At 43.3% G+C, this 11,152-nt stretch overlaps 1 protein-coding gene across 1 annotated transcript in view; it reads right to left on the bottom strand.

The window, feature by feature from the left end:
• LOC308172868 (myosin-IIIa-like) overlaps nucleotides 1-11,152 on the bottom strand; it is a gene marked incomplete at both ends in the record, with an annotated part of 37,907 nt that overhangs the window by 28 nt on the left and 26,727 nt on the right. Inside the window, 2 exons of the mRNA XM_080547813.1 lie at nucleotides 1-122; nucleotides 6,399-6,475. The exon at nucleotides 1-122 is cut by the window's left edge and continues 28 nt beyond it. Coding sequence (XP_080403939.1) covers nucleotides 1-122; nucleotides 6,399-6,475 — 199 coding nt within the window. The remainder of the gene's footprint in view (nucleotides 123-6,398; nucleotides 6,476-11,152) is intronic.

Here is an 11,152-nt window from a genome sequence, read left to right as displayed (position 1 = left end):
ATTGGGTGGAGCTCTGAGAGGGGCGGGTCTCCGTCGCCCAGCTCGATGGCCGTGATGCCCAGGGACCAGACGTCACAGCGGGCGTCGTAGGTGGAGTCCAGCTGCTGCTCACAGGCGATCACCTACAACATGACACACACAGGGACGTCTCAACATGACACACACAGGCACGTCTCAACAAGGCTATCAGGCTATCCCCTACAACATGACACACACAGGCACGTCTCAACAAGGCTATCAGGCTATCACCTACAACATGACACACACAGGCACGTCTCAACAAGGCTATCAGGCTATCCCCTACAACATGACACACACAGGGACGTCTCAACAAGGCGTATGGGACAATAGGATTAGGACCTTGGATTACTGTTGAAGTAGTGTTTGATTTTTTTCTTTGGAGGGAATATATTTGCAAAATATTGCGTGACTATGAATGATGAATGGTCTTTATTGTCATTGCTACAGTACAGGTACCAAACAACGAAATTTAGGAGGGGTGGCTCCCCTGGTGTTAGGAAAGAAAAAAAAAAACTTTTAAAAAAATCACAAGAAGGGAAGGAGCTGGTTTACATAAATAAAGGCTATGTACACTATCCACTATACTATACTGTACAGATAGACGACTAGGGTTGTCATATTGCACAATAGTGTTATTGCACATTTATTTAAAGTGTCGCAGTTTGCAGGCTTGAAATGTACATATTTGTGCCTCAGCACTACACCTGATTTCTTCAGTCCAGCAGCTGCCATCAATCCGTCCAGACTGTCCAGGGCCCAGAACCTAGGTCTTTGCTGTGTTCAGGGCCTGGACGGCCCTGTGGTAGAAGCTGTTCTTCAGTCTGTTTGTCCTTGCGGCCAAGGTCCTGAACCGCCTTTTCGAGGGCAGCCGGGTAAAGTGTTCGTACCCAGGGTGGGTTGGGTCCCTGGAGATCTTGGAGGCCTTCCTGAGACAGCGTGTGTTGTACAGCTCTTCCAGAGAGGGGAGGGGGGCGCCGGTGATCTTCTGTGCTGTTCTCACGACTCTCTGTAGCGCATTTCTCTCCGCGGTTGTGCAGCTGGAGAACCAGTTGCAGATGCCGTAGGTGAGGATGCTCTCCACTGCGCCACGGTAGAAGGTCACCAGTATCTCCTGCTTGCTGTGTTCCTTCCTGAGGACTCTCAGGATGTATAGCCGCTGTTGTGCCTTCTTGATGGTGGCTTTTGTGTTGTCCTTCCAGGTCAGGTCATCCCGCATGTGCATCCCCAGGAATCGGAGGGTTGAGACTCTCTCCACGCTCTCTCCGTCGATGAGCAGGGGCTGGATCTCGGACTTTTTCCTCCTGAAGTCTACGATGATTTCCTGGGTCTTTGACTTGTTCAGCAGCAGGTTGTTAACCTTGCACAGCTTGCTCAGTTGCTCTACCTCATCCCTGTACGCCGCCTCGTCCCCCCCCCGAGATGCATCCCACCACGGTGGTGTCGTCTGCGAACTTTACGATGGAGTTGCTGGGGTGGACGGGGGTGAAGTCGTAGGTGTAGAGGTTGTAGAGGACTACTTCTGCTGCAGGCTATATGTTTCACATGTACGCACGCATGCATGCACACACACACGCACACGCACACGCACACGCACGCGCGCGCACACACACACACACACACACACACACACACACACACACTCCATCAAAAAAAACATCATCAATGTCCTCAGGCCAACATGGCATCCCATCCCCCCAAAACAGAATTATACGCATACACACACATACAGCAGACAGTCAACACACACTCTTAAATCCACACCCAGACACCTTCATCATTACCTGCTGGACACACAATTAAAATGGACAATTTGCAAGAGACATGGGCCAATAAACATATACAATGAATCGAAACACACACACACACACACACACACACAGTATAATATCATTATGTCACCTTCATAAACATGGAATCCCAAAGATATAATATAATTGTATGTCAATGGATCCCATGTTTATGAAGGTGACATAATGATTGTATACTGTGTGTGTGTGTTTCGATTTATTGCATATCATGTATCTACATAGACATACTGTACTAACATGCTTGTAGAAAACCACTCCAGTTGAGTCTTTTTGATGATCACATTACGTATCACAGTAAAAAGAAACAGTTAACTCACAATTCATGAATAATTAAAAAGTACACTTATATATCACCATCTTACAGTTACGGTCAAGGAACACATTCAATATTGACGACAAGATTGACCTCCTCGAACCAGCATCTTACATTTCAACTTTCCTTCCCCTCCACTCAAACCCACTTCAGTCCAGATAGGCAATTCCTATAATAATAATAATAATAATAATAATAATAATAATAATAATAATAATAATAATAATAATAATAATAATAATAATAATAATAATAATAATATTACAATAACTTGCATTTGTATAGCACTTCCTGCAAACATTGCAGCTCAAAGTGCTCCAATCATTATATAATCATAATGTAATTATTTGGTCATTTAAAGTCAGTATTAAAAAGATGGGTTTTTAGTCTTGACCTGAACATATTTGCTGAGGTTGCATCCCTAATGTAAACTGGCAGTGCATTCCACAATCTGGGTGCATAAAATGAGAATGCAGCCTCTCCAAATCTCAGCTCTATTGGGCTGATATACTAGCAAAAGGTCAGAACATATCCTGGGGCTGTGCCAGTGAGAGCTTTAGAAACAGAAGGATCTTGAAATCTATTCTAGTGGTAGCACAGTAACACTGTGTTCAGATGGTCTTCAGGATGTCAGTCACCCTGCATCCAGGCTGGTGGTAAACGGCCCAGCTGAGATTGCTTTGCCCCTTACAAGATATCCAGGTCTCTATATCGCAAATATAGGTACCGGTAGTAGCTTCTTCTTGCTTATCTAACGTAACGTAATGGCCAGTGCTGCCTATTCACCTCCTCAGCAAAGATCCCAAAAGATTTCAAGAACCTTTGCGAGAGCTTATCAGGCCTCCAAAGTCTGCCTAGATCAGTGGTTCCCAAACTTTTTCAATCAGGCCCCCCTTGGGTAATTGGAAATATTTTCGAGCCCCCCCTAACCCGGTTCCCACCTAGATTGATATAATTAATTGTATAAAGTTGTAAAAACATTACATTTTCTCTTCTAATAATAACAAGACACATACAGTATATCCAACTATAGTTTTATATTTTATTATGGTTTGAAAAGGAACATAAGTGCTTGGCAAATGATCCTGTGCCACTGAAATATTCAACATATCAACATTAACTAATTTCTACTGCATCACTATTCTTACTCCTCACATTTCTATCACAATTACGATCAATGACTTGTGTGTGCTTGCTTTGCCTTGCAAATCTTCTCAAAGCGGGGTTGTTGTTTTGAGACTGCCACTCTCAGTTCATTCTCAATGTTCAACTTCGACCTGTATTTGCTTTTGATAGCAGCAACAGCAGAAAAGCCTATCTCACACAGGTACGATGTTGCAAAAGGCAGCAGTATTCCCACAGCTTTCTGTCCAATGAGAGGGTAGTCCTTCTCCACTCCAATCCAAAACCCAGCCAAAGTCGTGGATGTGAACTGCAGCCTCATGGTTGACTCTGAAGTCATGTCGATGTACTGTTCCTCTTCCGCAGTGCTGAACATGGCAGGTGGTGGTGCAACAAATGGATCTCTAATCCAGTCGTATTTGGCACTGTCATCCACAGAGAAGTATTTCTGGAAGCTTTGTTTCAGGGCTGAGATGTGCTCTCTCATACATGGAACCACTGTGCTCTGCAGCTCATTGGTCTCGATGAATGCCTTCAGATTCCCAAATGAGTCGATGTCCCCCTGTTCAAGTCTCCTGCCCCACATGTCCAGTTTCCGTGTGAAAGATTGTATCCTGTCTGCCAGATGTGGAAGGTGTGTGTTGTTGCCCTGCAACTGTAGATTCAATTCATTGAGCTTCTCAAACATGTCGCTTAGGTAGGCCAATTTCATGAGGAAGTCTTCATCATTAAACTTGCTGGCAAGTTCGTTCCCTTCCTCCTCCAAGTAGATTCGGATCTCATCTTTCAGCGATAGCACCCTGGACAGCACCTTTCCGCGAGAGAGCCAACGCGACTCGCTGTGAAATAGCACGGCTGTGTGCCCGGAGCCCATCTCCTCGCACAAAGCGGAAAAAATGCGAGCTTTCAGTGGTCTTGTTTTTATGTAATTGACGGTGGTGATAACATGAGACAAAACGTCATTCAACTCTGGACTCAGCTGCTTTGACGCGAGTGCCTCCCTGTGTATTATGCAGTGAGTCCACACTGCTTTCGGTGCAACGCGCTTGATGAGCGTCTGGAGCCCTCCCCGTTTTCCTGCCATGGCCTGGGCACCGTCGGTGCATATCCCCACACAGTCCTCCCATTTCAGATCGGCTTCACTCAGGTATTTGTCTATGATTTTGAACAGTTCATCAGCTGTTGCTCTGTTTGGGACATAGTTGCAAAATAGCAAATCCTCGCTCAAACCCTCCGCATCAATGTATCTGACATACGCTATTAACAGACAGTCCTTGTTACTATCTGTGGCCTCGTCTACCTGGAGCGCAAAGCGTTGGTCTTTTATTTTCTCAACAAGCTGCTCTTTCATGTCTTCTGAGATGTCATTGATGCGTCTCGCAATAGTGTTGTTTGACAGGGGGATAGCTTTGAGTTTTTGGGCTGTTGCCTCGTCTATCATATGTGAAACCATATCTATTGCAGCAGGGAGTATTAACTCCTCAGCGATGGTGTGTGGTTTTTTAGACTGGGCGATACGATATGCCACTTTGTAGGAGGCAAGTTGAGCATTAGACGTAACAGATGCTGTTTTAACGAAACGGCTCTGCTGACCACGGTATTCTTGGAGTTTTCTCTTGAAGAAATCGAGGGGCTTCTTCACATCAGTCGGGTGTGTGGTCTCCAAGTGACGTTTCAACTTGCTAGGCTTCATGCTTTCTGCCGCTAAAGTTTTGAGACAGAGGACACACAGTGGTCGTTCCTCCGCACCGACCACATTAGACGTGAAGCCCAGGGAGAGGTATGTATCGTCATACTTTCTTGACTTTGGCTTTGGGACGTTTGTCATGGGCTCCTTCGCTTTTCGTTTAGCTTCTGGCTCTTTCATAAACTTATCCATTGTTGTTGTTGCTGCTAGATAGCTGGAGGAGGGAGTGCGCGCGTCAATGACGTGAATGGAGCGCGCGTCAATGACGTGAATGGAGCCCCCTCGCTGCCTCTTTGTTACAGTTTATGGCCTGCGCTCCATTCAGGTTCTCATTTTTATCATCCAACGCCCACAACACCCCTGATGGTAACCTTAAGCAAGCAGTGTTTGTTTACAGCTCTTGTGTGTGCATTTTTTTCCCCTCCCATTATTTCTGCGCCCCCCCTGCAGTACCCCCGCGCCCCACTAGGGGGTCGCGACCCACAGTTTGGGAACCGCTGGCCTAGATTAACCTCCTGAGGAAGCTTGTAGGGAGTTCCCTGCTTCAGAACTAATTTGACTCAGATTAGATGAAATCGCTGTGTATGAAAAGTACATCCTGTACCGTTAATTCTAATTTAATGAAGTGAGTACAGTAGGCATATGTTATGAAAATAGGAAGCCATTTCCAAGTGCATTCTGGGTAAAGATGGCAGTGTACACCACTATGATAAGACGAAGGAACCAGTGCTTCAGATAAACATGTATATAATAACACTATGACAATGACAATGATAGGGGCGGCTGTGGCTCAGAAGGTAGAGCTGGCGTCTAATGATCGCAAGGTTGGCAGATCGGCGGTTCGAGCCCTGGCTGGCCACGTGTCGAAGTGTCCTTGGGCAAGACACTGAACCCCAAATTGCTCCCAATGAGCGGGCCGGCGCCTTGCATGGTAGCTTGCGGCCATTGGTGTGTGAATGTGTGTGAATGGGTGAATGAGAGGCCATTGTAAAGCACTTTGGAATAAGGCGACTATATAAGTCAGTGCCCTGCCACCCCCCTCTCTCCCCTGGACATTGCTGTGTTAATTGTTCCCTGTGCCTGTTTGTTAACTCTGTGTTCTATGTTATCTGTTGTTTCTGTGTACCCATACTGTCAGCGTCTTTGAGCCCCAGTAAAGCGCTATATAAAGGCAAGGCAAGGCAAGTTTATCTGTATAGCACATTTCATACAACAGGGGCAATTCAAAATGCTTTACATACATTATTAAAATACAGCAAGAGGAGCATAGTAAGAAAATAAAAATTACAATGAATAAGAGCAAATATAAGAAGTAAATAGATAAAACATTTAATAAGACAATAGTTAATGGAAGACATTGATAGAAGTGTTTGTGTTATAAATACAATTCATTATTATTATTATTATTATTATTATTATTATTATTATTATTATTATTATACTGTACCTCTGGGGCCATCCAGAAAGGTGTTCCTACTGAGGTGTTCCTACGGAGGCGAGTGTTGGTCAGCTGGGCTGAAACACCTGCAGAGAGACCAGAGAGACAACAAAGCTTGCCGCCATTGGTGTGTGAATGTGTGTGTGAATGGGTGAATGAGAGGCCGTTGTAAAGCGCTTTGGATAAAGGCGCTATATAAGTGCAGTCCATTTACCATTTATCATGTCTGTCTACAGACATTGTACACAGTTCTACACTGGGGAGTATTAAAGCAGAACTGAGGTTTCTGGTCTCTTGTCAAACAGCTGGCGGAGATGATGATGTGTCATAAGGCCATGAGGAAGTGGAGCTTTTCATTTATTCATTTTCCAGATGGGACGAAAATGAAATTCCAAAGCATGCTGTAACCCTCTGCTGTCACCAGTGACATTGTGCAAAACACAACACACATGCACGCACACACGCACGCACGCACACACGGACACACACACACTGAGAATAACACAACCACGTTGTGATACCTCTCCAGCTAATGATGGATTGCTCTGAATTACAAAACCTTTTGTAACACCAGGTGACTTGCAGCCGCAGGGCATTTCAAGAACAACATTTGAATGGAGATCCATCATGAGCAAGCCTTGAGATTACTATATTACACCATCATTTTTTAAAATATATAGTCTTCAACAGTAACAGTGTCTTTAAGCAGCTTGGAAAATGATGAGAAAATGATGTCATGGCTTTAGAAGCTTCTGATAGGCTAATTGGCATCATTTGAGTCAATTGGAGGTGTACCTGTGGATGTATTTTAAGGCCTACCTTCAAACTCAGTGCCTCTTTGCTTGACGTCATGAGAAAATCAAAGGAAATCAGCCAAGACCTCAGAAAAAAGTCTGGTTCATCCTTGGGAGCAACATCTCAAGACATCAGCCAGGAAGTTAAAGCTTGGTCACAAATGTGTCTTCCAAAGGGACAATGACCCCAAGCATACTACCAAAGTGTTGGAGTGGCCATCACAAAGCCCTGACCTCAATCCTATAGAGCATTATTTGTCGACAGAAGTGAAAAAGTGTGTGCGAGCAAGGAGGCCTACAAACTGACTCAGTTACACCCGTTAATTGTGGGAAGCTTGTGGAAGGCTACCCCAAACATTTGACCCAAGTTAAACAATTTAAAGGCAATGCTACCAAATACTAACTAAGTGATGTTACATTTGTGTTATCTGTGGGAATCTCTCTCTGTCCTCCCTGTAGAAGGGGGTGAAGGGGTTAACAGGAAGCTGGGATGGAGCCAGGAGAAGCAACGGAAGATTCAGAACGGTACTGTAGCAGCAAACATCACAAGAGATCAGGCTGATGTGTAGGAGGGGATTTCCACAGGGCTGACACACACACACACACACACACACACACACACACACACACACACACACACACACGCACACACACACACACACACACACAGAAATCAGCACACACACACACAGACACAGACACTGACACAGACACACAGAGACAGACATAACATATTTGTAAGCATGTAACCATAAAGCCATGTGTGAAAGGACCACATTTGAACAAAGACACCCCTAAAAACACACACACACACACACACACACACACATGCACACACACACAAAGACACCCCTAAAACACACACACACACACACACACACACACACACACACACACACACACACACACAAAGACACCCCAAAAAAAAAAAAAAGCCCCCCAAAAGAATCTCCTGAGGCCGTTCTCTCTCTCCGCTACATTACCCAGAAGCCCCGTCGGGCCACACTTAATAACCATCAGAGAGATAACTCTGCAATTAACATATTCATGAAGAAACTGAAAAAGCCGGCCTCCATTATTCTTTTTTCTCCTCTCTTTTTTTTGGGGGGGGGAGGTTTTGTTTCTTCCTTCCATTATTTGTTTCCGGTGGTGATGATGAGTCACTGAGTGGGCTTTATCTGTTCAGCTGCCTAGTGTACCATGTCACCCCCCTCCACCATGCACCCCCCCCCCCCCCTCCCACCCCCATTGCACCCCCCCCCTCTCCACACCCCCCCTGCACCCCCCCCTCTCCACATGAAGCACCATCAGCCTCAGTGTGGTGCAAAGCACACGTGTAGCACCAGGCACGTGTCTCCCCCCTCCTCTCTTTTCACTCTCTCTGTCACTCTGTCCCCCTCCCTCTCTCCAATAGCAGTCCTCCCATATATACACTGTGTATGAGTGTCTGTCTATATATACCTAGCCTATATACACTGTGTATGAGTGTGTATATGTGTACTGTGTATATGTGTGTACTGTGTGTGTAATTGTGTACTGTGTGTACTGTGTGTATGTGTGTATGTGTGTACTGTGTATATGTGTGTACTGTGTGTATGTGTGTACTGTGTATATGTGTGTACTGTGTGCATGTGTGTACTGTGTATATGTGTGTACTGGGTGTACTGTGTGTATGTGTGTACTGTGTATATGAGTGTCATAGCTCTCAGATGTCTGTGTGTGCTGTGTGTTTGTGTGTACTGTGTATGAGTGGGTATGTGTGTACTGTGTGTATGTGTGTACTGTGTGTATGTGTGTACTGTGTATATGTGTGTACTGTGTGTATGTGTGTACTGTGTATGACTGTGTATGTGTGTACTGTGTATATGTGTGTACTGTGTGTATGTGTGTACTGTGTATGTGTGTACTGTGTATGTGTGTACTGTGTATGTGTGTACTGTGTATGTGTGTACTGTGTATGAGTGTGTATGTATGTACTGTGTGTATGTGTGTACTGTGTATGAGTGTGTATGTGTGTGCTGTGTATGAGTGTGTATGTGTGTACTGTGTGTATGTGTGTGTACTGTGTATGAGTGTGTATGTGTGTACTGTGTATGAGTGTGTATGTGTGTACTCTGTATGTGTGTGCTGTGTATGAGTGTGTATGTGTGTACTGTGTGTATGTGTGTACTGTGTATGAGTGTGTATGTGTGTACTGTGTATGAGTGTGTATGTGTGTGCTGTGTATGAGTGTGTATGTGTGTACTGTGTGTATGTGTGTACTGTGTATGAGTGTGTATGTGTGCTGTGTATGAGTGTGTATGTGTGTACTGTGTGTATGTGTGTGTACTGTGTATGAGTGTGTATGTGTGTACTGTGTATGAATGTGTATGTGTGTACTGTGTATGAGTGTGTATGTGTGTACCGTGTATGAATGTGTATGTGTGTACTGTGTGTATGTGTGTGTACTGTGTATGAGTGTGTATGTGTGTACTGTGTATGAATGTGTATGTGTGTACTGTGTGTATGTGTGTGTACTGTGTATGAGTGAGTATGTGTGTACTGTGTGTATGTGTGTACTGTGTATGAGTGTGTATGTGTGTACTGTGTATGAATGTGTATGTGTGTACTGTGTATGAGTGAGTATGTGTGTTCTGTGTATGAATGTGTATGTGTGTACTGTGTATGAGTGAGTATGTGTGTTCTGTGTGTATGTGTGTACTGTGTGTATGTGTGTTCTGTGTATGAGTGTGTATGTGTGTACTGTGTGTATGTGTGTACTGTGTGTATGTGTGTACTGTGTGTATGTGTGTACTGAAGAAACGTTCAACTCCTTTCTCTTTTTCATTGCTTCTCTTTTTTTTATTATCAGAGTGATACATTCTATCCCATAACATCATTCCATAGAACCCTCTTCTCATCCGTGGCATTTATTATAGTTATAGCCTCCGAAACACAGGAAATAATGATAATATCCAATACAAGATATAGAGATTCCTTTATCTGTATATAAATGGTACAGTATCTAAAGTTATTTATTTGTGATTGGATGCTTATCAAGACAAAGGGATGTTTGAGAGGTCCATTATCTTCTGTGTGACTCTAAAACCAAACCTCCCTGGGCCTTTTATAATCTGCTGCGATATATTCTAATAATATATGTTATATATTTATGTTCTTTCTGGGGATCGTGCAGATACTGAGTGTATCCCCACTACATCAGGAGCTTCTCAATTATTTTCTGTTTGTGCAATCATAATCTTATCTGATGTAGAATTCCTTGGATATTGTCAGATGTGTATACTTTGAGAATGAAAAGAAAGAAGATGATTTGCGGTATAAAAAAATGGTTTTCACCAGGTACGAGGAGGAAGAAGGGCTTTGATAGTTGTTGTTTTCACAGATTATTTGTTTATTTACATTATCTGTTTTCTATTGTTGGTCAATATGTAAATATGTAAATAAATGTGATTTAATTTAATATATATATATTATATTTATATTGAAGTCAACTGCTGTTTATTAATTATTAATCTCTGTTTATTGGAGAAGGGGTAGGATTAAATAAGCTTAATGCTTCTTCCTACTCCTTTTCGGACATGTGAAGTAAATAGTGTTTTTTGTTTTGTTTAGTTTTTTCTTGTTTTTGTTTTGTTTTGTTCTTGTTTTTGTTTTGTCTTTTGTTGTTATAACTATTTCTCTCTGCACATGTTCGAAATAAATGCTTTCATTCATTCATTCATTCATTCATTCATTCATTCATTCATTTGCATACACGATTTGCAAACGGTTTCAATAAATGACATTGGAGTATTCAACAGTGTGTAGATATTGTCCTTCTTCTCAGTGAGTACTTTTATACCCTGCACCTGCAAATAAGTTGGATGTGCATGCATTACCTTTGAACTACCTTGAGAATGGAGTGTAGGTTCAGGTTTCAAATGGTAAATGGTAAATGGACTGACTTATATAGCGCCTTATTCCAAAGCG

The sequence above is a fragment of the Nansenia antarctica genome (assembly GCF_963989245.1).
Source record: "Nansenia antarctica genome assembly, chromosome: 17".
Lineage (NCBI taxonomy): Eukaryota > Metazoa > Chordata > Actinopteri > Argentiniformes > Microstomatidae > Nansenia > Nansenia antarctica.
Note: the sequence above shows the minus strand (reverse complement) of the source record. Positions and strands in the feature narration are given on the sequence as shown.